This window comes from Nomascus leucogenys, chromosome 2 (assembly GCF_006542625.1).
Source record: "Nomascus leucogenys isolate Asia chromosome 2, Asia_NLE_v1, whole genome shotgun sequence".
Taxonomy (NCBI): domain Eukaryota; kingdom Metazoa; phylum Chordata; class Mammalia; order Primates; family Hylobatidae; genus Nomascus; species Nomascus leucogenys.
In genome coordinates this window covers 148077944-148103937 of record NC_044382.1, presented here as the reverse complement: position 1 = coordinate 148103937, position 25994 = coordinate 148077944, and the positions used below count along the sequence as shown (strand labels likewise).

Sequence of the window (25994 nt, the reverse complement as noted above, 5' to 3'; positions counted from 1 at the left end):
CAATATACTTTCCCCAGCATGCATCTCACCACTCAGAGCTCAGTATTAGTTTACAGTGTTCCTCTTCTGATACACAATTTTATACATAAGGAAATGTACACATTTATATTTTTTAATGGCTGGATGCTCATCATCTTACTGAACTCTGTGGATGCCTTCATTGGCTAAATTTGTCCTCTTTTGTTCTCTTCAAAATGAGCCCACGGGACACAGAATTCCTGAGCTGTACATGTTTGAGAGCATCCATCCTTTGATTTTATACTTGAGTGACAGTTTGAGGGGGTATAAAACCTGAATGTTTTATACCCACTCATTTCCTGGTAGGGTTTTGGGGACATTGCTCTCATTGAACATACTGCTGTAAAGAAGTTTTCTGACCTATTTCTCCCTACTGCTACAAGGTGATTTTTGTTGCTAGTTTGTTTTTTGCCTTGATAGAGACTCTCAGAATTCTTGCAGTCTAGGCCAGTGATATGCCAACATTAATGCAAATGTGAATCATCTGTGAATCTTGTTAAAACGCAGATTCTGACTTGGGAAGTCTGGGGTGAGGCCTGAGATTCTGCATCTCTAATGAGCTAATCTGTGGACAGTGGGGAATAAGTCTATGTTATGGTTTGGCTCTGTGTCCCCACCCAAATCTCATGTTGAATTATGATCCCCACTGTTGGAGCTGGGGCCTGGCGGGAGGTGACTGGATAATGGGTGTGGACTTTCCACTTGCTGTTCTCATGATAGTGAGTTCTCACGAGATGGGGTTGTTTAAAAGTGTGTAGTACCTCCGCCTTCACTCGCTCTCTTTTCCTCCTGCTGGCCATGTAAATATGTGCTTGTTTCCCCTTCTACCAGGATTGTAAATTTCCTGAGGCCTCCCCAGAAACAAAAGCCTGTATAGCCTGCAGAACTGTGAGCCAATCAAACCTCTTTTCTTTATAAATTACCCAGTCTCAGGTATGTCTTTATGGCAGTGTGAGAATGGACTAATACAGTCTAGCTGCTGATTGACTGTTAGAATGAACTGGAATGACTGTTTGCTCTATGGTGTTCCCAGAGGCTATCAGGTAGCCCCTGCACTCATTCCAGGCCAGACAGTACTATCTGACACTAGGCATGTGCCTCTTAAATCGGAGACATGAGCTCTGCCCCCATCACCAGGTGTCTCCAGCTCTGTGTACCTTCTCTCACTGCCCAAGTCCCATTTTCATGCACTGGGCAGCCCTCCTTGTTTAAAAAAAAAAAAAAAAAACAGAATTGTTTTTCTTCTTCTTGTCTCTAGTCATTTCACTGGGGAAAGGGAAATACGGACACCTTTTAAAGTAAGATCAATGCTCTGGCTTTGAGCGCCCAGTGAGAGGGCAGCCTGCAGAGGGGAACACAGGGCTTGAAATCAGACATTCCTGGGTTTGAATCTCAGCTCCGGTCCTACAGGTGTGTGACCTTGAGCACGTTAAGTCATAGTCTCTAGGCCTCGAAGTGCTCAGAATTTTAAAACCAAAGATAAAACCCCTTTCACGGGATTACTGTGAGAAGTAAAAGAGAAAGAGTTTAAGGTACCTAACACAATAAACGCTGCTGCTTTCCTTCCTGTGCTCCAGCTGGTTTAAAAGCTTAAGTGCATCTCTAATGACAATGGGTGAAGTTTATTTTTTCAGTTTGGAAGACCCTCAATGCCTCCTGTTCATTCTATTTCATTCCTCCCATGAATATGGATGTGCCAGGCACTGCTAGGAGGTAGAAAGAAGTGAGGAAAGGTCCCTGCTGCGAGTATCTCACAGTCGGGGGAGGACGAGGTCACATTTTTAATCTCCCTTGAGGTTTTGACCTTTGTTTTTTCTAAATCTCCAAGCTAAGTCATTGCATTCTGCAGATGAATTGACACACTTTGATGCCCATTAAGGTAAGGAGGTTTCATCATCAACTCTGACATCTCTGCAAGGCACTGGGAGGGGTTATGAGGCTCATGGCCCTCATCCTTCAACAGGACGTCGGGGTAACCAAGGGGTTTCAGCACAGCTGCCCCTCTCTGCTGGATGAGTCCAGTAGAGGAACTGGCAGGCAGTTACCATAAAAAGAAATCTGTTACAGCATCAAGGCTAGGAACATAAAGGTGTACCAGAAGCTACACTTCCTGCACCAGAAGAACTGATGTCATTCCTAAGCCTTATTAGACTAATCTAAAAGAAGCAAATTAAGGAATCACAGCCCTGATCAATGCTGGGTTTAAAGTAGTTTATAGGTCAGGCACAGTGGCTCACACCTTTAATCCCATCAATCACTTTTTTTCAGACCAACATAGCATAAACCCCATCTCTACTAAAAATACAAAAATTAGCCAGATGTGGTAGTGTGCACCTGCAGTCCCGGCTACCGAGGAGGCTTAGGCAGAGGTTACAGTGAGCCAAGGTCACCCACTGCACTCCAGCCTGAGAGACAAAGCAAGACTCCATCAAAAAAAAAAAAAAATAGTTTACAGTGTGGGTGAGTTAACCCAGAAGGGTTGCCAAATATCAGGCCTCTTAAAAATGAATACTCATTATTATTGCTAGAGTAGCAATGTTCATGAAAATGAACATTTCTAGAATGCTAAAAAAAAATCAGAAAGTTTAAACATTTTCCCAAAGTCTTGTTTCATCTATTAACTTACTAAGGAATTCATTTCCTCAATGGTAAGATAGGCAGCCTTGACACAGTTTGGTTTTGTCACAGTGCCATCCAAGGATCATCTGGGGAGCTGCCTAAAGATGCAGATTCCTTGGCCCCACCCTGGGCTGACTCAGCACCCTGTGGTGGGTCCAGGAACCTGCATTTTCTTTTGAGTCTTGCGCTGTCACCCAGGCTGGAATGCAGTGGTGCAACCTCAGCCTCCCAAGTAGCTGGGATTACAGGAGTGAGCCACCGTGCCCGGCGAGCACCTGGATTTTCTAGCATGCCTCAGAAATTGGGCTCCTGCCCAGTAGCAGAAATGGTCAGGTTTATGATATTATACAAAGAAAGGTGGAAGTTGAGGGAATGTCTGAAAACAAAAAAGACCCAATTCAGCTCTTCATTGAGCCCCAGGTTTCCAAACAACATCAAAAGACTGTATTTTTATGTAAGTTACTAAAATGACAGTCATCTTGAAAAATGATCCTCAGAAAACAAGGGAACAGTGACCTCTTGAGGAATCCAGAAGAATCTATGATCTCATGCACCATGAATCAGAAATACTAAAGGAAGAGGAAGAAGGAAAATTCAACATCCAGCAAAGGCCTATTCGTCAAACATTGTACCTAAAATCCAGTGGGAAAGTAAACTAGAGAAACTACATAGAAGCTAAGGAGAGCCAGTTTTTTTGTTTTTGTAAATGACTTGCTCTAGAAGCAGCAGGGTCCCAAATCCCCTCACCTGGAGGTGTCTATCTCAGCCGTGTAGGATGGGCTCAGTCATCTGGGGTTCAAAAGGGTTCTTAAGAGCTGGTCGTATGACCCAGCTTGGCTTGGTTGCAGAAAAATACAAAATGACCCTTCTTATACCATGAAGGGGTCTTGTGTTTTCTTCAGCAGGGAAGAAAACTGTAACAATTCAAAGAAGTATATTAACCCACCCAATTTTATAGAAGAAGAAGGTGAATTCTGAAGGGTTTGGGGAGTTGGACTCTCGAGATTGTAACTCCCCCCCAAGATGCCAAAGGTCTCTCCCTTGCCACCCTGTCACACTGCCAGCCAGAGAGCAGGAGGGAGATCAAACCAGACTTAGCCCTGGCTAGGGAGAAGCAAACCGCGTGTAATATTTCAAAATGAAATCAAACTGCACTGCCAGGTTGACAATCCACTAACAAACAATCCAATTTTGCTTGTAAACATCCCACTTCCAGGGGCATAGCCTCCCGTCAGCCACTTCCCTCCCACTTGTGGGCCACACGACAGGCTGTATGTGCACCAGCTCTCCAAGCCACCCAATCAGTTTTACAGTGATTCCATCCAAACCAGGAAAAATGATTTTTCTTTCTTTTTGAAGCCAGCAGCCAAACCAAAGTACAATGCCAGCCCAAATTGAACATCTTAATTAAAATGCCTCTTACCTGATTTGATTGCTTTAATGGGGTAAGTGGCATGGGCAAGAAAGTTGGGATCGCTGAACATGTCTTCTTCGTAAACCACGAAGCGCAGAAATGCCAGGTTTGGGTCATAAATTTCAAACGTCACCTTCTCCTGTGTTGGAGCCCAGATAGGGCTGAGGCCATTATCATCTGGAAGGAGATCAAAGCTCATTAGAGGCCACGTTGGAGCTGCCCCCTTCTGGTAAGACAATCTCTGCATCCTTCAGCTGTGAATCCCCTTAGCAACCATGTAAATAAATATGCATCTATGCCAAGATCTAAGAAAATCTGAATAATCATCTTCACTCCCCAACCCCAGCTTGAGCAATCCTGGAAGCTGCTGTTGCAGGCTGGTCCCTTGGTGAGCAGAGGAAGGACACCACCTCCCATCTCCCCGCCCCAGGATCAGGGAGAAGGGAAGGGGGGAGGTGTTTGCAGAGCAGGAAGGTGGATTTTGGAAAAGAAAAAGGGGAGAAGAGAGCCTGGGAGACACATCCCACCAGCAGGGGGTTCTACAGCTGGCAGGGGAGAGCCCAGCCTCACAGAGCAGGCAAGCAGCAATCCTGCCACTCTCCATAAATGCCAGTTTACTTGGCCAGCATCTGAGTTGTTCACTGGGCTACTTTTTACCAGGGGCAAGGATCCTGTGCCTTAGAAGGCCCACCATTCACGGTTCCCTCCTGGCTTTCCCTGGAAGAGCAAGCATTCCTCTTGTCCCTCCTGCCCTCTAGGGGCTAAGATCCCCCAGGTTAGGCTGATCCTCTGGGTCAGGTCAGCCATGTAGGTTCACTCCCCTCTCTGTGTCTCTGCCTCTTGGCCTTTGACTCAGGAGATTAATAAGATTGGGCTGTTGCACAGAGAGGAGCAACCTAGTGTCAAAGCCTCACCTAGGATTCCAGACTTGAGTTACACGCAGGCAAACAGCACTGGGGAAAGTCTAAGGATTTCAGAAAGTGGCCTTTTGTATGTATCCCCTCCTCAAGCTGAGCCACGTAGGCAAGAGGAAGGAAAGAAAATCCTGGGACAACTAAAGAGCATAGCAAAATCCCCCATGAAGAGCACTCCCACAAAGGATTCACTGGCCGCACGTTTAAAAGCAGAGGGGCCAAGGCGACTGACTGCGACTGACTTACTCACAACCGTCGTCTTGAACTTGTTGTTGTCATACTCGGCTCCACAGATCTCCACCTCTACAAAGGGACAGGCAATACTTCGTCCAAGTTTGGGGAGATGGCGAGCACCGAGAACCTGGGACACCAAAGGGGGAAGCATTGGAACCCCCGTGGGGTCCTCAACAGATTGCAGCTGTGTTCTAGAGTGACACTGGATGAGTTCAATGCCAGCCCTAATTTTCCCAGATTCACTGGAGAAGCTGGAGCAACCTTCTGCAGTGGATGAAGGTGGACTGTGGCAGATCCCACAGTTCCTCAGCATCAGCCTGGGTCTCGGCCCCATATGCCACCTGACTCAACAGGTAAAACTCACCTGAGCTCATGAATGCACACATCCATGCCCAAGTAGGCGCCTCTATTCAAGGCAGAGCTTAATCACTGCATTTCCACACCCCCAGGAAAGGCTGAGGAACAGCGTGGCATTCTTTTGGTAACTGCTGTGTATTTAAAGGCCTGTGTTTACGTATGCTGCTTCCCCCTACCATCCGCCCGCTCTTAATCTTACGAGAAACGCAATTCATTTCTCTACTTTTCAAAAATTCTTACAAAGTAACAACACTTTCTCTGAAAGTCAGATGAATTTTACAAAGCCCTGGAATCGGAAAAAACTTCTCCATTAAGACCAAATGGCTGTTTCCCATGTTTTCTTTCTCTTTCCGGCCAGAGGTGACCTCACCAGGATCCCAGAAAGATAGGGTCATACCTCACACCCCCACAGAGGACAAGGTCAAGTGGGTTTGAGGACGTTTCCCCTCCCTTCCTTCTTCTCCCAGAACGACCCTGGAGTGTACTGTAAGAAAGATCAATCCTCAAACACTGCCTGAATGGGAATCGTTTAAACAAGACAACAAGCCTCCCCAGACACGGGTTCCCTGCTCTCAAGACAGCATCGGCCCAGCCCCCAGGGAGGGCAGCTGGCTCCCCTGGCAGGAAGGCAGGGCTGGCTTTACCTTGACCGTCAGCGTCATCAGGATCTTCCTCTGGGACTCAGGTGGCATCGGGTCATATTTCTCTGTCCTCATGCTCTCAGGCTGCAGAACGTAGCCCGTGCGCCCATTGAGAGAAAACAACGCGTGATTCATCTGCATGTACTTATCTGGGAAGGAAAGTGAAGACCTGCTGTAAGTCAGGCATGAGCATGCTGGCCTCCTAGGCCAGGAGTTCCTAGGTGGGGAATGAATTACACCTTTTCCCCAAATTAATGTGAGGCACCTGTTCAAATAGGTGTCTCACTCCAAGAAAATACAGGGTTTCTAGACAACAAACTCCCAGACTGGGGAACACCTTTCCAAGTATGTCACCAAATCCCGAATCATAAAAGAAAACATTCAAACTTGCTAAAAGTGTCTATGTAGCAATAAATTGCATAGGCTATTTTAATTCAAATGACAAATATGTGAATATAAATTTTTAACCTCTTACTTTTGATACATCTATGCTATAAACACCTACTGCAGTAGATACATCGGGTAAGACGCACAAATAGTTTGCAGAAAAGAAAATGCCATTGCTCCCTAAATAAGGGAAAAACTGGTTAATGTCCCTTACAAGAAGAAGCTCTAGTGGACGACGATGTATCAGTTTTCAACTCTCAGTTGTGCAAACGGCAAAAAGTTCAACAAAACTCAGTGAAGTTATACCAAAAGAGCGTACTCCAACCTCCACCTATTTCCATCCCTGCCCACGATCTCTATGGAGGGCAGTTTGGTAGCGTGGCTTAGCTCAGGCACACCTGCAGGCATGTCTTCAGTGGTTTTCTTCAGGGCAAAGTTGATCAAAAGCAAGTGCTGTTTGACCCACCCTGCCTGTCTGAGAATTCTGTCCCATAGACATGTTCCTACATCTGTGGAATGACACTCACGCCAGGGTACAGAAGGCAGTGCTGTCTGTGACAGCAAATAATGGGGAATACCTACATGTGCCACCACGGGGACTTGTTAAATAAATGATTGTTCCATTCTATGGAATCCGATGCGGCTATAAAAAGAATGTAAAGGAGGCTACTGATGAATAGATCCCCCGAAAGAGGTTTTAAATAACAACAACAAAAGCACAAAGCCCCATGATTTATGCGACCACTTTGTGTCCAGAAGTTTGTGTATGTTAGTTATGCCAGCACGTAAATGTCTCTGGAAGAAAGTCTGAGCAGAAAGCCCTCACACAGCAACAGGCCTGGAGAAGAGAGCTCCAAAGATGCTTTAATTACATACACTAATGCATTTTCTTTTTCTCCTAAGCCAGACTAACTCAGCCTCGGTCACTTACAATCACGAAGCCTGCCTAAGCCAAGCACCCTCCGGTCCTCTCATCCCTCCATTCAGCTGCTGGACCTCATACTAACCATTACTCTGCTGAACCGTGCAGTCCCTCGGACAAATCACTCGTTCTTGGACACCACATGGCATCGCTGACCCAAGGTGACTCGGCCTGGAGTGATTGCCACCACCACCTTGCAGGGAAGGGACTACCTTCAGTCGGCCTTTACCTGGTGTCTGGAAATTGAGTGCCACCATCTGAGAACCGCACAGCCAGAGGCGGAAGGGGTCGTAGTTTGAAGAGTCAACTCTTTGTCCCTTTGGGTAGACACGAGTCAGGCCCTTTTGATTGTACTTCAGGAGGTCGACGGGCTTCTGTCTGATGATGCTGTCAGCCTTTGTCTCCACAAAGGAGCGAATTTCTCGGAAGTCAGGATTTTCTGCACACAGAGAAAAAGGTCATCAGTACTTCTGTGTCTCATCTGTGCATTTTCTTAATGTTTGCTGCAATAGCTGGATGCTCAGATTATAAAAGGAAACCAGGAATCTCCCTCTTTGACATTCAAGGGGTTCTGATGATATTGTCCCAATTGGTATCACTGTGGGGTCTTGCCCTCTGGGGGTTCCAAGTATTAAAAAGGGGCCTAGTTTTCCCACCACCTTTTAGTCTAGAATTATTGTAATTTACTTTTTTTTTTTTTAAACTATCACCATCCTTGAACAAGAAAACACAAAAGTGGTACAGTTATAGAAGAGGGAGAATGGGCATCGTTTTAGGTAAGAGAAGATCTTGGGAGGGGAAGATCCAGAGAGACCACAGACACAAGATGAACAAACTGAAAATCACCTGCCACTGCCCACAGGTAGAGTTGCGATGTGGGTGTGTGTGCAGGGAAGGGAGAATAGGAGGAGAGGGAAGGGGACAGGCCTCATATTTGCTCCCTCCCATCCAGCTGTGGTGGGATAGCCAGGCAGTCAACATGCTTGAGCCTGCTAAGTCCCTGAAGGTAGAGGTTCCTAGGGACTGGCCTCCCAGTAAGTTAACTGAGGGGTCTACTACTGTCTGGCTGGTCTTCTGTTCTAAGATGAAAGATATGGAAGCAGCTCAAAACACCCAAAGAAAAAAATACGTACAGCATCTTCAAAAAGCTTGCTATCTGGAGAATTTGGTAGAAGGTCCTTTTTTTTTTAATGGCCCCCAAAGATGTCCAGGCCCTAATATCTGGAGCCTATGCATGTCACTTTATATGGCAGAACAGACTTTGCAGGTGTGATTAAGGAGCTTGAAATGGGAGGCGTATCCTGGAATATCAAGGTGGAACTAATGCATCACAAGAGTCCTTATAACAGGGAAGCAGAAGACCAGAAGGCCAAGGAATGCCAGCAGCCCCCAGAAACTGGAAGAAGGGAATGGGTTTCCCCTCTGGAGAGAGCACAGCCCTGCTGACACCCTGATGTTGACCTTACGATACTGACTTCAGACTCTGGCCTCCAGGACTGTGCAAGAATAAATGTTGTTTTCAGCCACCAAGTTTGTGGTAATGGCAATAAGAACTAAATCCACCCACTTAAGTGGGTGATATGGTTTGGCTGTGTCCCCACCCAAATCTCACGTTGAATTGTAGCTCCCATCATTCCCACGTGTTCTGGGAGGGACCCGGTGGGAGATAATTGAATCATGGGGGTGGTTTCCCCTGTACTGTTGTTGTACTGAATAAGTCTCACAAGATCTGATGGTTTTATAAGGGTTTCCCCTTTCACTGGGTTCTCATTCTCTCTCCTCTGCTGCCATAGAAAACGTGCCTTTCACCTTCTGCCATAATTGTGAGGCCTCCTCAGCCACGTGGAACTGTGAGTCCATTAAACCTCTTTTTCCTTATAAATTACTCAGTCTTGGGTATGTGTGTATCAGCAGCATGAAAATGGACTAATACACCAAAAAAGCTGCTTCCACCAGCTCCCTCACTCGGAGGACAAACCCAAGGTGGGGCCATCTACCGGGACAGTTAAGAACAGGAGAATGCACTCACTCTGCCCCCTCTGAAAATATCAGATTCAAAAGGAAGTAAGTTTTCATTGCAGTTATAGGGCAGATTCTTGGGAAAGGTGTTACCTAAGTTGTCCTTGGTTTTGCTGGTTGGTTTGCAGTAGACAACCAGGTCAGAGAGCTCGATGGCGATGGACTGGTTCTTCTCCCAGTACTTCATGTTGTTCTCCTGTTTGGAGTTCACCGTGTTTAGTGCCTGCCCCTGAGAAACCCCATCTTCCCAGCTCGCCCTGCATTTTTCCTCCTCCATCCCCACTTTGCTTTCTTGCACACTCGGATCTTTAATATGGTTGAATGTGTTCCTTTCCTGAAGTCAACCCTGCCCCTCTCGTTTCTTCCTCTTACTGTGAAAATTCTTGATGAAGCTGTTTCCACGAGGTTTTGGTGTCCAGCTCAATCCTGGCCACAGCCCTCAAATATAGCTGAGGTCAGGATGGAAGGGGGCTCTTCTCTGTCACCACCCCTCTGTCCTTAACTCTGCCTCCTGTCCCCTCCCCTAAAGCCACACTGTTAGAGTGTCTCAAATTCTAGTTCTTCAAATCCTCGTGGGCTCTGTGGACCCCAGCATCCTTGTCATAACTATCCCCTGCACCCTCAAAACCTGCACACCTACTCCCCAGCTCTGACTGTCCATCAGGGCTCTGTCCAAGGGGACCACTACTCAGTGCCCAGGCCATGTGCCATGGACTCAGGAGGTACTTATCCTCCCTTCAGAAGACTCACCGTCAAATCTAACTCCTTGCATGTAAGGATGAGCTTCTCACTTCACCCCAAAGCAGGCAACCCTGTTGGGCCTCCCCAAATTCTATCATCAGACTTTTATTGGCCAAGGGGGGACCTTGAGAGAATATTTAGATAATGTCACTGGGGGGTGCTTAGCTCTAGGTGTCACAGGCTAAGCACTTGATGGATATTACCTAAGTCAATCCACACCCTGACAGGGAGAATTATCTCCATTTAATGGAGAAGTTGAGTAGCCTGGGCAACAGAGTGAGACTCTGTCTCAAAAAAAAAAAAAAAAAAAAAAAAAAAAAAAAAAAAAACTGCATGACAGTTACTCTCCAGGCCTGCAGCTGTCACCCCTCAGGCCATCTCAGAATGGGAAGTCACAATACAGTTGGTGAAGCTCTGGAAACCCACTAACTAGAAGGATTTTGTGACTGCCCTCTGCCATCAACGAGGTGGCTACAGACCGTGTAACAATGCGGGCACTTAGGGACAGGCAGAGGTCCTGACAGTGAACAGACAGTTTATCCGCCGCTGGTTTCCCATGAGTGGGATGCGGCCTTCTTCCTTTGCTCCCCAACACGAGCTCCCCAAAAGGGGTAGCTGTGCCCAGTGCGGGAACTCTGTCAACTCTACTGTCCCAGTTTTTTTTACCCCTCAGACGTAACAATAGGACTTTAAAAATCATTCTCATGAAATCTCAGTAAATATAAAAACCAGTTAGGGAGGAATGTAGACCAAAGGCCACCAACAGCAGCCTTGAACAGCTCAGCTTCATTTCAGAAACCTTCATGCCGCAGGACAGGAGGTGTGAGGCAGGGGAAAAGACAGAGCCTTCCAGGGAAATAACACTTTTCCACATTAAGCAAAATAGAGCTGGAATGCACTATTTGGAGATTTTTCAAATAAACCTCAGGGTCGTGGCACCCCCCTGAGCCTCAGAGCTGTACTGTGGCATCAGAGACACTGGAGGGCAGAAGAGATGGCTTCACTGGGAAAGCCAGAAGGACAGCGCAGCTGGCTACAAGCTCATGGTTCCTCCCCCATGGCTGGTGGTGTGAAAAGCCATGAGAAGAATTAGGAGCCCTAGGGAAGGCCCCCAGGAGTTCCTGGGTCAGAGAAAGACGATGCCCCACCAGCGAGGGCACCCATGGACCGGTCCCCTCTGCCAAGTCTCCTAAAGAGGACACTTCCCTGCAGAAGAGTTGAGTGAGTCAAGGATCCTCTTGTGACCAGGGACTGGCCAAGATGTGAGGCCCTCCCATGGGGAAAAAAATGACCTGGCCACTGGTGGGTGACTATCTTGGAGGAGAGACTCACTGACTCTAGCCAGAAGTCAGGGCACAAGAGGCCCCAGGAAGGCTTTAATCAGCCCTTTGGGTCAAGTTCTACCTTAGAAACAAATGGGTCCATGGGAAACCCTACAATTTCCTTCCAGTTCTGCAACCACAAGAACAGACAGCCCTTACTCCATCATCGAAGATAGGGTGGCACTTTCCCATGCCGCTCTGGTATAATGACAAGGCAGTGATTAAGTACTTGTGAATTAGGAATTTGACTTCTCATTTTGCAGACAAGGAAACTGAGGCCCAGAGAAGTGTGGTTACTTGCCCAGGGTCCAGCCCTGCCAGGATGCAAACTCCAGTCTGCCCAATTCCAGACTTCCTGTGCTTATCCAGAAGCTCACACCTTCCCAAAACACTTCCAGCCAGAGACTAGTACTTCAGGTAGGACAGCCCTGCAAAGGTCATTCCCATCTAGAGGGGAAGTTCCTCCACTGGAAAGAACCAGGTCTCGCGGATTTGCTGTGTTCCCAGGGCCCATTCCAAGTCCAGGCAGGTGAGCTCAGTGAACATTTTCTGTGGGGAGGATCCAGACTGCTTTATAAGACACTTAGAAACAAAATATTCAAAATGAGGAAGGCAGTAACTTCCTTGGTAAGATATGTAGGGCAGCATAGACATCATCATTGGGCGTTGCTGCAGGCACTCAGCCTTCTGAGGGTTCGAACCAGACAACCAGACCCACCTTCCCAGGGCACCTCCACTATCCCTGCTTCTCTCTAACAAGAGGTGCTCCAATTGTCTGAACCCACTTGGTCTCCTTCCTGAATTCTGAGTAGCACCTGGGCCTGCTCATCCAGCTGCCTGGACCCACCCACAGTCTCAACTGAGCGCCAGAGCCCTCAGAATGCCGGGCCCACCTGCACCCGGGTGAGCACGTGCCTACCTTGGTGTCAATCTTCCAGGTGATCTCTCGGATGCTCTGAAACCACTCAAAGAGCTCCTCCACCCTGTCTGTGGCAAACTCCACCGGAGGATCGCCCTGCTTCTTGGGCTCCAGGATAAAGACAAAGGGCTTCTGGTTTTTTCCCTGAGGGGCTTTCACTTGGGGGAAGAGAATAAGAAATGTCCCAGTCAGCCTACTGGAGGGCCACAAAGACCAGACTGCACCCTGCCTGAGCCGTTTCTCTCATGGACCAACCGCCACTGCTATGACCACACTTAGCACTGATGGGGACGTCTACTTTCCATCGGGGTAACTACACATCACACATGACTGCTCAAGGGATGCCGTGGATTCAGTAGTGTCCTCCAAAAAGATGTATCAGGTCACCAGTACCTGTGAATGGGACCTTACAGGGTCGCTGCAGATATACTTAGGTTAAGGATCTCAAAATAAGATCATCCTGGATTTAGGGCAATTCCAACATCCAACAAATATGAGTATCCTTATAAGAAAAAGGAGAGGGACACTTGAGATGCAGGAAAAAAAAAACAAACATTAAAATGCATGAGAGAACCTGAAAAAAACACCCTCTTGTCCAGTTTAGTTATAGACTTGTGTTCATCTTGATCAAAAGAAACACTGAATATCTTTTTGACCAATTAGAAAATGCTTTCTGCACTCATCAGAAATATTTTTTACAAATTACTAAAGCAATACACGTTCATTTTAAAAAGATTTAAAATATAGCTAACCACCTGGCATTTTTACAAAATGTTTACATACCATACATAAAATTTTATGAACTGATTGTTTCACTTAGCATATTGTGCATAATTTTCTATGTTGTTACATATAATCTTTTATATATAAAGAATCAATAATTTAAATGGCTTTTTTTTTTTTTTGAGACAGGGTGGCACTCTGTCACCCAGGCTGAAGTACAGTGGTGCGATCTTGGCTCACTGCAGCCTCCACCTTCCAAGCTCATGCGATCCTCCCACCTCAGCCTCCCAAGTAGCTGTGAGACCACAGGTGCACACCACCAAGCCTGGCTAATTTTTGTATTTTTTGTAGAGAGGGGTTTCGCCATGTTGCCCAGGGCTGGTCTCAAACTCCTGAGCTCAAGCGATCCACTCACCTTGGCCTCCCAAAGTGCTGGGATTACAGGAATGAGCCACCACACCCAACTAAATGGCTTTAAAAACAGATGCAGACACAAGGGAGAAAGCCATGTGCAGGAAATGTGGAGACTGAAAAATGCAGCCATGAGCCAAAAACACCAAGGAGTCACTAGAAACTAGGAGATAAATGTGACGTGGGTTCTCTAGACACAGAGAAAGGATCTTACAGAGAAGAAAAGCTTATGACAGGGAAGCTTATCTGCCAAATAATATTAGTAGCTACGATTTCTGAGCTCTTATATACCAGGCAATATTCAAAGCAGATTACATGTACTGCATCTTTATTTTATTTTTTTTTTAAGATTTTGAGGTCTTGCTACATTATCCAGGCTGGTCTCAAACTCTTGGGGCTCAAGGGATCCACCCACCTCAGCCTCCTGAGTTGCTGAGACTACAGGCACCCTGCTTTTGCTAGGCCCATTTTACAGGAGGCAAAACTGAGGCTCATTAAGAGAAGGTAACATGTGGAAGGTCATACAGCTAATAGTAAAACTGAGGCTCAGTTCAAACCTGACTCCAAGATTTCTACTCAGAACCACTGAGCCATGTGCCTCTGCTCTGCAAATCCAGGGATGGGGGAAGATGATATAAAGAGCATCAGAAGTGGACGCAGGGATCCCGCACCCCCTACCCACAGGACCTCAGCATGTGTGGTGCTCACTTAGGACCTTGATTTTCTCATCTGGTGGTGGGAGCAAAGAATCCCTCTCCTACCTATCGTGCTGGATCATCATAAAGGAAAAGAAGCAGGTAATAAATGTGGAAAGTAGGCTGGGCATGGTGGCTCATGCCAGTAATCCCAGCACTTTGGGAGGCTAAGGCAGGCAGATCACTTGACGTCAGCAGTTTGAGACCAGCCTGGCCAACATGGCAAAACCCTATCTCTACTAAAAATACAAAAATTAGCCAGATGGGGTGGCACATGCCTGTAGTCCCAGCTACTGAGGAGGCCGAGGCAGGAGAATCACTTGAATCCAGGAGGCAGAGGTTGCAGTGAGCCAAGATCATGCCACTGCACTCCAGCCTGGGGGACAGGGCGAGACTCTATCGCAAAAAGATAATAATGTGTAAAGCAGAGCACTGGCAATAGAAGCAGGAAGTTCCTGGGGCTGCTGTCACCTGAGTCCTAGGGGACCATGCCCATGGCTGCCCAGGGAGGGTCATGGGCTGCCCAGAACAAGGAGGCCTATTACAGAGTCCCTTCACATGGGAGTTGCAGCACACCCACTTCAAAGCAGGCAGCCTCAAGAACCAGGAAGCCCAGCGCACATCAGACCCCAGCCACAACTGGACAAGCCTGGCCTCGGGGCCACGCCTTCACATCCCCTTGCAGCACAGTCAACATGGGCGGGCTGGGTTTCCTGGGCCCCAGCCGAGCAACCAGGAAGCAGAGGTTCAAAGAGGAGAAGTGGAAGGCCTGTGGTCTCCTAGCGACAGAGAGGCAGAGCTGGGCTTAGAACCCGAGACTCCCAACTCCATGCTGCATTTCAGCCAGGCTGACAGCTCAGCTTTCCTTCGCAACGCATGGGAAACACAGGTGGATCCTGAACTAATAAGAGTGATGTTGGTAGTAATATCCGCTAACCACCATCTACCACTTATGTACCAGACCCTGTTTTAGCACTTAAGTTTTAGCAGAGATTAATAGCAGACATAGCATCATACTCACTGACCAGCCTGACCTAAATACTCAGCTTCAGCCGGCGAAGAGCTGGCATTCAAGACAGGACCCTGTGTCAGCCACCTCCCTGTGTAGGGCGGGGCTGAGGTCAGCCCATGGGGGATGGGGTGGAAATCCAGGCTAAGATGATGTGTGCACGTACCAACGTTATAGGTATTGAGGTCCAATATTCCTCTGCAAAGAGACCCTAAGGGATTGTCTTCAATAATCTGTGAAGAAACAAGACATAACTCACGTTAGTTGTAACGGGAATAATAAAAAGACAACCCATTTCCAAAGCACACCGTTTAGCAGAGACACTGCCTGTGGAACTGTTTAAAATGCATTTTCATTACCAGATATGTCCATGGGGAGAGAGCTAAATAATGAAGCATGGGGCTGATAGGGACCTGGCGGGGAGAGGGTGCCGGGAGGTTCGCAGTTTCATTTTCCAATCCGTAAAAATGTGCCTTGTGAATTCTAGAACAGGTTTCATAAAGCCTCCTCAGATCTGGTTTCAAAACACATCCTAGACCATTTATCTGACCTTATTAGAAAATGAGACTATTTTGCCTACTAAAGCCCAGCTCAAGAACCTTCTGTGGCTCCCCATGTCCTGTGGAAGCAACACGCATGCTCTATGACCTGGCTTTTAAGACTTTCAGAGCCCCCATCACCCTTTCCAGCTCTGCCTCCTGTTGCACACTCGAACCATCCCAGGGTCTGGCTAAGATGAAGAATATCCTGGGCTTAGGAGAGGTGGTAGAACCAGGCATCCACTTATTGCCTGCACCACCCCAACCCCCACCCCCTGCACCAGGCAAATGCTGATGTACAGGAAAGGGCAACTCAGTACAGACGCAGCAAGGGCTTCAAGTCTCTGCCTCAGCCCAAGCACACGGAACACAACCACATTCCCACTGCCACACCTTTGCTTAGACTGTACCTCCCACTTGGAACTCCCTTCTGCCAGTCTCTTGCTGTTGAACTCTAACTTGACTTTTAAGGGTCAAATACTCTTTCCTCCCGGAAGCCTTCCCAGATTGCCCTACCTCCCTTAGAAAATAAACACCTGGGGCTCTAACGGGATCTTAAAGTCCTCATTACAAAGATGTCATCCTTGGTGGAGCGCCAGCACGCTGAAGGTGGCTGCTCTCTACTGAAAGCGGATGCTCTCTAAACAAGAGGCAGCGAGGGAACAACCACCAGGTTTGTAAAGTCACCAGGAAGGCCTCATCTCACCTTCTGGTTAGGCCCACTTGCTTACTCACCCCAAGCACGTTCTCAATGTCTGGCTGTCCAACATAAATGTGTTTCATCTGCAAATTGCTTAAGCAAAGGACAAATTCCCCATTTGGTCACTTTTACTCCAGTGGGAATTCTCCTGCATATTCAAATCCTTCCAAGCCCATCACAACCTGATTAAAACACAGCCAGCTTGTCACAGCAACTCACCCACAACAACTCAATCTCAATTTCCCTGTCACTGTGTCTTCCCTGATCCAGAGCTCCACAGAGACCACAAGCAGCACATGGAAAAATTCACCCACTGAGATGGCAAAGCTCCCTGAAAAACTGGACCTGCAGATCCCTTCTTCCAGTAAGAGGATCAAAGAAGAGGACTCACCTGCTTTTCTAGCTCCTCGACATCTGCAGTTGAAATGTCCTCGACGTAGTTGGATGGGAAGTACTGCTGGATCCTGGTTCCATAGTCTCCTTTCCACCTGGATAACAAGAGAGGACATGTGGGGGCTGTCACCAGGTGGCATGAATTACCCACTACTGCTTATTTGCACCGGGCTGCTGGCTCAATTCTGATGGGGACAGGCAGCAAGTGGCCAAGTGACCAGTGTCACTATCTGTGACAATGGAGCATCTCAATGGCAACTGCTGTCTTTTTATTTTTTAATTACTAATGAGTTACTGGGGGCTGATTTTACTCCTCATCACATGATCTTAATGTTTAATCAAAGATCACAAGTCAAAAGTTTCCATGCTTTACGTGGAAGTCAGAGACCATACAAGACAAAAGTTCACCCCTATTCCAGGGAGGTTGTGAATTTAGAGAGAAGGTGGTTCTGGAGGCAGACAGGCTGGAATTAAATTCCAGCTCTACCACTGACTGTGGAGGCTTTCTGTGCCTCTGACTCTCCATCTGAAAAATGGGTAAACATGAGTGCTTCCCTCAAAGGGTTTTATCAGGACTCTAAATTCACATAAGCTGAATGCTCGGGACAGTGCCTACCTAGTACACAGTAAATACTCAATAGTGTTAGCTCTTATTATTAATTCAGCTAAAACACTGTTCCCTATCTTTATAACAGCACTAATAACACGGGACATAATCCATCTATGAATGTTCCTGGGCCCCACCAGATGGTGAGCACCTCTAAGATTCCTCCCAGCAAGTCCGTGCCCAGACACGCAAACCCCCTCCTTCAACCTGTCCATCTCTTGAGCCATTTTCCGTAGCCAGGGACTCTCCAAAATGCACCTCTGACCACGCTGCATGATGGCTCCCCAGGGCCTCCGGAATCCAGCCCAGACTCTTCAACGTGACAGCCACGGCCCCGCACAGTCTGACCCCAGGACTCCCAGACATCACCTCCTAACTCTCCATGACATTGTCTCCAGATGGCCCGTCGTCCCTATCATGCCCCTGCCACGCTGCCTAGCTTCCATGCCTTGGCCCATGCCCTTAGTACCCAACTTCCCCCACTAATTTAAGACTTGGCTTGGCCATTTCCTCTCCCACGGAGTCTTCCCTGACTGCCCCCTAGGCTGAGCACTCTTCCTCTGTGGTCCCCTGGCATCCTGTCCCCACAGTCATCTGAGCAGCCACATCTTATACTTAATGTATAATTATACGTCTGTCTTCCCCACTATATAAGATCTTTCTGGGGTTTTTTTTTTTTTTTTTTTTTTTTTTTTGAGACAGAGTCTCACTCTGTCCCCAAGGCTGCAGTGCATGGCATGATCTCAGCTCACTGCAACCTTCGCCTCCCGGGTTCAAGCAATTCTCCTGCCTCAGCACCCCCAGTAGCTGGGATTGTGGCATGGGCTACCACGCCTGGCTAATTTTTGTATTTTTGGTAGAAACAGGGTTTTACCATATTGGCCAGGCTGGTCTCAAACTCCTGACCTCAAGTGATCTGCCCGCCTCAGCCTCCCAAAGTGCTGGGATTCCAGGCATGAGTCACTGCACCCCGCTGACCTTTCTGGATCTTAGTCAAGTCTGTGCTCCGTGGTGGTGGGAAGAACTTAACAATTTTTTGGTCTGAATAAGCAGAGTGAGGACTGATGCTACCAATTCACCTAGCAGAGACACAGGACTGTGGGTTGTAAGCCCTTCTCACGTCCTCTGCACCATTTCTCCAGACCCACTTCTGGCAAGGGCCGGCTGTATTTACGGCGATCATATATACCATCTGTCCAGGACTGAGCACTTTACATTCTCTTCACTCTCAGGAGCATCTTGGTTCAGACAATAATTGTTTGGTCCCCTAGCTACAGGGGAACCAGTTTGGAAGTATGCAAAAAAGGCCATTTCACACAGGCAGCCCCCTAGGTAGCACTATTGCCATCAGAGAAATAAATGACCACAGCTGCTGGATCAGACGCATAGAAAGGCATGAAGCCGTCTCACACAGAATGGAAAACTGTGATTTGGAGTAATGGGCTCCAGCCACAACTCCAAAAATGTTAATCACCCACCCAGTAAGCACCAGGATGTTGACCAAGGCAGGGACAGGAGGACAATGAGGGAACGCCCATGTGCCTGGAAGAGACCTCAACTCTGTGCGACTTCGAGTGGAGGGACTTCGGCAAAGCCAAGCCTCTGAACTGGGAGAAGCAGATGGACAACACTGTGGTTGCCAAACTGGGTCTGGGAGCCTCCAAGGGGAAGCATCAGGGGCTGCAGTGGGGACAGCAATGTCAGCAAGGAGGCCAAACAGGACAAGTCTACGCCCCCACTCCAGCTCAACGGATAACTCAGCTGCATCTTTGATTCTGTGGAATCTAGGTATGAATTGGTTCGCAATGAGGTTCTCCTGATTTTAAGGAAAAGTTTGGTAATCCCTGGATTAAGGCATCTTGCAAGAAGACAAGGAAGGACTTAGCAAATGAATGGAGTTAAGAGTGTAAGCTCTGGAGTCAGAAGGCCTGGCGGTTCAAATCTCAGCCAGCTGTGTGGCCCTGGACAAGTGACTGCGCTTCAGTTTCCTCATCTGTAAAATGCAGGTGACAAAAGAACCAACCTTTTACAGTCATCATGTAGATTAATTGAGTTATTTCAAATGAATTGAGTTATTTCAAATGTGCTTAAAACAGTGCTTGACACATACAAGCACTCCAGGCATGCTCCTATTCAGATTTCTAAGCCAGCTCTGGTTATCTTGTGGGAGGCAGAAATGCCAGTCTATGAGGTGCTTCAACCAGTGCTCACTATTATGAGCAAGTTCTTATTGCTCTCAGACAGAAGTCACCCGACAAAACCACTTGCTCAGAAACCTATCGGTGGGCAGTGAATTGTTCTTCCAAGGTTAAAAAGCGAAGTGGTAACTAAACCCTAGCACACCCAGGTACCTTTGCACGAAAAACATATTGTCTTCAATTCAGGATGTGGCCATTGCATTCCGCACGGGACTATGGAATAGCGTAAGAATTTGAATAGGAAATAACACACAGTCTTGTGTATTGGAAAGCGCCTGCACTATTTACTATTTAGTATTTATTTGTGTGACTTGGAAAGTCTCATTCGCCGCATCTTTTGTCACAGGGAGTAATGAAGATTTGGTTGATGATTTAGTTAGACAATGCATGAAAGCAATTAGCAGACTGCTTGCCACTTAGACTTCAATAAATGGTAGCTGCTGTTGTAATTATAATAACATACAATATATGATATGATATGTTGATAACTGTTAATATTGTTGTTTATCCATTTTCTCAAATAGAGCATGCACCAAGCCACCTTCCTAAAAAGGGACTTAACACAAGAGGTCAAAGCCAGCCCAGGATGACAGACAAAGGGGGTCAGACTTGGCCAGCACCTGAGTCTTATCACCAAGAAGGGACAAGTCAAGCCCCCCTGCCAAGCAGCCCAGCCTCTACTCAGCCTTACCAGCCCCCGGGCTCCTTGGAGACATTGTGGATGAGGGCACCACGGCAGAAGCTCAGCTCATCGCTTCGCTTGGCTTTGTAGTCATACAGAGCTTTCACCGTTCTCTGAGGCTTTCAGGGAAAACAAGAAGGAAAAGGTCAGGCCAGGGACAGTAGGGGAGGGAGGCGGCTGCATTCCCAGGTACCATTTGGTTCTTCTCACTGGGGAGCAGGAGGCTTCAGGCCAAGGTTACAAAGTCATCTGCTGGAGAGGGACTGGCATTGCAAAGGATCCAAGGCCACAACAAGTCACCAGGGAGTGAAGGAGAACTGGCCTAGTCAGAGCCAAGGGTACCTGGGTTGGGGTTAAGGGTTAGGGGTTAGGGTTTAGGGTTATGGGTTAGGGGTTAGGGTTTAGGGCTGGGGTTAGGGTTAGGGTTAGAGTTTAGGCTGAGGGTTGGGGTTAGAGGTTAGGGTTTAAGGTTAGGCTTAGGGTTAGGGTGGGAGGGACCCTATATTATAGTGACACAATACTGCTCAATTTCCTCAACAAAGAAAGGACATGCCTTTTAGATTAAGCCAAGACCGTCATCACAGTGCCTGTGCTCAGCAAGCCTCCCAGAAGCTCAAGGGCAACCCCATTCTTCCTGCCTGTCCTGAGGGCCTCACTGCTCTTTTTTTGTAGGTCAGCAGTCCCCTATCTACACTCCTGCAGGACCCTGACATTTTGCAAGAGTAACTGAGCTTCTCCTCCGTGAAATTCATCAAAAGGTGGTCTCTGTTCACAGAACTAAGACAGACAGAACTTTCTTGGTATAGTAATTTTCTTCAATGAATTTGCTTTCATGCCTTCTGCCTGGCGGGCATAAATCAACACCCACACGGCAAGCAAATATTAGTGGGAAAAGCTCTGACATTGTCAAACCTGTTGAAATCAGCGGCTTCCTTCTCCTCCCACCCGAAGGAAGTGGGAACAGGAATTTCACAGGGAGCTCAGTAAAACTCTTCCTCAGAACACAGGCTACAGAGTCAGATATGTAGGTTCAAATCATTGCTCTGCCCTTGAATAATGATATAAGTTTGAGTCTCTCTGATCCTCAGTTCCCCCGTCTGTGAAATGGGAATTAAATTTTTATATATTTCACAGGGTTGTTAAGACTATTCAATGAGATCATGTATATAATGATAAAACTGACAACAGCTTGCAATTCTTAAGTGCTAATATAGTATAGTCAAAGCATTGTTCCAAGCCTTAAGGTATCTCCTTTAATCCTTACAACAACTATAACAAGTAAGTAGTTATACGATTATGCCCATTTTACAGATGAGAAAACTGAGATGCAGAGAGAGAAAGTAACTTGCCCCACATCAACCAGCTGTTTTAAGTGGCTCAGCCCAGAAATGGATCCATCAGTGTGAGTCAGTGCCATAGTTCATCATGTTTCATAAGAAGCAATGTGGGTTCTAGGAGCTCTGCCACAGGGATCTGCAGCTGGAGGCCAGAGGCTAAGCAGTGCCCTTGCCTTTCTTTCCCCCGCCTGCAAACAGAGCAGCCTCTACTTGCATATCCTGCTTCAAGGGTGGATATAAGGACCAGAGCCAGTCTCCAAGGCCACAGAAGGAACACTTATCAGTTAGAGAGGTGACTGTTCTCATCACCAAAACATCCTTCACTAGTAACAAAAGTTTTGGCTACTAAGGTCTCTTAATGCATTTCACACACAGCTCAATTTACTCACAGCTTTTCAAGATTTCATTTCTTTCTGAAACAGATCTGGATTGGCCACGGATTACAAATTTTTAAAAAAGAAAGTCATCTCTGGATTTCAACAGAGCCCACAAGCAGGGCCCCTTCCTATGTGAGCACTGTACACTAATTGTGTGCCACATGGCCCCCAAACAGAAAATTCACTGCAGTTCTTCCTCTGCCGGCTCAAACTAAATTCAAGATGAAACCTAGCAAGGAGGAGCCGAGGGCTGAAAGTAAAATCCATCCCTACCTGCATGAAATTACACAACAGAGTCAGGGTGGGAATATGAGATAGCATTTGCGCTGCAAGGAGGTCAGTGAACCAAATGGAATTTATAAACACCGCGGGCTCTGTCACCGAGCAAAAAACATTTGAAAGACTTTTAATTAGAAGCCATTTGGCCCAAAGGTGGTTCGTCAAACCTCAGAATTTTAGCAAAACACTGTTGCGTTTGGATGGAATTCTATTAACATTTTCCCTGAAGCTAGACTTCATATTGTCAATCATCCTTTCTTCTCAAAAAAAAAAAAAAAAATTATTTTGGCCAGGTTTTCCAAAGTCTTCCCTTGCCCTGTTATAACTGCCATGGGAACAAGATGGAATCCACATCAGCCTCGTGACTCCAAGATCATTTGAATTGGAGGTTCAGCACTATACCATGGACGGATTGATTTCACTGGGATCCACATACATTCTGCTGACATCGTAGAGGGAGTTTATGTCTCTTTCCTGGAAAAAAGAAAGAAAGAAATGGAATAATCCATGCTCCTGGAATAGCCCTTACATATAACAAGGGTTCTAGGCTTCTTTATGGTTACCTATCCTTTGATAGAGGAGTTGAAACCTCATAGAATTTTCTTATGGCCCATGAGTAGACACAGGAAGAAACTATAAAGAAGGTCCCCAGACTTGGAAACTAACGCAAAATCAGAGATGCCCTGTCCTGGCCTGCTGCGTGCCAGGCACCGTGTTCCTTTGTAAAAGCACAAATCCTAAGATCCAGTGGTGTGCTGGAGCGACCTCCCAGCTCACAAAAGCCCACTGCCTACATCACTTCCTGACTCCACGTTCCAGGTTCAACGACAGCACATCAACAATTTGAAACTGACCACCATGGAAGTATTTACACCACAGAAATTGGCAAATGCTACAAACCAGTGCCTTCCCCTACCCCAGTCAGAGCTGTCTGAACATCTACTAGCACACCACTGCCCAGATCCATCGCCACCACCTCTCTGTTCCTCTCTAACTCTTCTTTCTGTTCCTCATGTCACCTTAGGGCTTGTGGTGTGGCCACTCCTCTACCTAGAGTCACCCCTTCATTCACTTCTCCCCAGAGCCCATTCACTGCTGTCTTCCATGTTTGGCTCATATTTCTCCCCTTTTAAGGTGGCCTTCTCTGATCTCCACTCCCACAGCCCAAGGTAGTGTCCACCCCTTTTCACACCATCCTGTTTTCTTTGCTTTATTATATTTCATGCTACCTGAAAACATCTTAATTGTGTATATTATCTGTCTCTCCTCTCCAGAACCTAAATTTCCCAAAGCAGATTTTGTTCCACAGTACTCCCAGTATCTAGAACAGTCCTTGGCACATGATCAGGATGCCATAAATCTCTCTTCAATAAATTAATGGTCTTTGTGGTAGGAATGGAGACACAGTAATCATGTCAGGTCTCTCCTGCACCCAGAACTCTCCAATGACTCAGAGAAAAAGCCACAGTCTTACAACAGCCTATGAGCCCCTGCATGATAAGTCACCTGTGAAACCCCCGTCCTTATTTAGCTCTACCCCCACCCGGGCTCGCTGGATTCCAGCCATGCTGACTTCCTCTTGGTGCCTCCAGGCAGGCTCCTACCTCAGGACCTTTGCACATGCTATCCTCTCTTCCTCCAGAAGATACCCACATGGCTCATTCCTTTTCAGTGAGATCTTCCTAGACCAGTCTCTGAAAACTGCAACCCCTTCCCCATCACTCTGTATCCTCTTATCCACCTGCCTGGTGTCTTTCTCAGCACTCATAGCCATCTGGCACACGCTATGGATATTTTAAATGTCATTTGTTGCATCTCCCCAACACTACACTATAAGCAGCACAAGGGCAGGGTCTTTGTCTGTTGTGTTCAGTTTGTATCCCCAGGACCTACAGCAGTATCAGACACATGGTGAATACTCAAGAGATTTGCTGAATTCATGAACAGATGAGTTACAACCTCAGACAAGAAATCCCACCAAATCACAAGGGAGTCCACCATCTACCATATTGTAGCGCTCCAGGAGCTCGGGGGTCACGGGGTAGCGCAGTCTCATCTTTCGGTAGAGTGAATGCTTCTCGTAGTAACTGACGAGCTCCACGAGGCTCTCAAAATAGGCGGAGGTCCCCAGCACAAAGTGCCGGCCGTCCCGGTTGATGCGACAGTGCTTCACCTTGCCCCTAGCCCTGGAACGGGAAGAACACAGGGTTGACATGCCAAGATCCTGGTGGCCAAACAATTTTTATACAAACCCCACTGATTAGATACAGCCTAGTTATCCAGCCTTAGAGAAGCGGGTAAATAAACAGGGTGTAGTCCTCCTATGGAATACAAGACAATTAGAAAACGATGTGGGTATTTTCAAAACAGATCTAGAAGAATCTGTGTCTCAGAAGAAATATTGCCGAGTGACTCAACAGCTCCTCTTACCCTTCCTCTCCTCCCCAACTACAGCACTTGACTTTAGGAGCTTCCTAGGGAACTAGGTCAAGAGTAGGCCAAATCTGTCCCACCACCCGCTTTTATAAATAAAGCGTTATTGAAACACAGCTACAGTTCATTTGTTTATACATTGTCTGGGGCTGTTTTCACACGGTAACAGCAGAGTTGTGTAGCTGCAACAGAGACCATATGGCCTGCAAAACCTAAAATACTCACTCTGTGGTCCTTCACAGAAAATGTTTGCCAATCCCCCCTCCACCTCACAATTATTAAATCTTGTCTTCAGTGACTCAACTAGCAAAACAGTGACTTTTTTTTTTCAAAAAAGAAACAAGTCTTTCATTCCTTCATCTGTTTGAAACACGAAGCAGAAAAAATCCAAAACAGAAGAGCCTCCTTGGTTTTATTAGCTTTTATCAGCAAGACAGAAAAATCTGGAAAAATATTTTTGACCCTAAGTTTACAGCCAAGAGGGTCTTTTTAAAAATGTCTACCCCAAATAGCCAAAGCAATTTTGAGCAAAAAGTAACAAAGCTGGAGATAGCACACTATCTTACTTCAAAATATACTACAAAGTTTTAGTAATAAAAATAGCACGACAGTGGCATAAAAACAGACACAGAGACCAGTGGAACAGAACAGACAGCCAAGAAATAAATCCATGCATTTACAGTCAACTGATCTTCAATAAAGATGTCTAGAACACACCAGGGGGAAAGGACAGTCTGTTAAATAAGTAGGGTTGGGAAACCTAGATTTAAAAAATTTAAAAGAATTTTGAAAAAAATTCCTATATAGAAATAATAGCAATTTCAAAAGAAGAAAATTAGACCATTATCTCACAACATAAACAAAAAAAGCAGCTCAAGATGGATTAAAGACTTAAACATAAGACCTGAAACTGTAAAACTACTAGAAGAAAACAGAGAGGAAAACCTCCATAGCATTGGTCTGGGCAATCATTTTTCAGATATGACCCCAAAAGCACAGGCAACAAAAGTGAAAGTGGATAAATGGGATTTTATCAAACTAAGACACTTCTACATAGCCAAGGAAAGAATCAACAGAGTAAAGAAACAACCTACAGAATGGGAA

The 25994-nt window shown here is 46.6% G+C and overlaps 1 protein-coding gene across 1 annotated transcript in view; it reads right to left on the bottom strand.

The window, feature by feature from the left end:
• The window catches only part of PLCG2 (phospholipase C gamma 2), a 169901-nt gene that overhangs the window by 13941 nt on the left and 129966 nt on the right, over positions 1-25994 (bottom strand). Inside the window, exons 19-29 of the mRNA XM_030819355.1 lie at positions 24463-24643; positions 22860-22931; positions 20474-20583; positions 16976-17072; positions 15512-15578; positions 12508-12665; positions 9619-9721; positions 7736-7945; positions 6201-6346; positions 5212-5326; positions 4061-4228 (exon numbers count right to left, since the gene is read on the bottom strand). Coding sequence (XP_030675215.1) covers positions 4061-4228; positions 5212-5326; positions 6201-6346; positions 7736-7945; positions 9619-9721; positions 12508-12665; positions 15512-15578; positions 16976-17072; positions 20474-20583; positions 22860-22931; positions 24463-24643 — 1427 coding nt within the window. The remainder of the gene's footprint in view (positions 1-4060; positions 4229-5211; positions 5327-6200; positions 6347-7735; positions 7946-9618; positions 9722-12507; positions 12666-15511; positions 15579-16975; positions 17073-20473; positions 20584-22859; positions 22932-24462; positions 24644-25994) is intronic.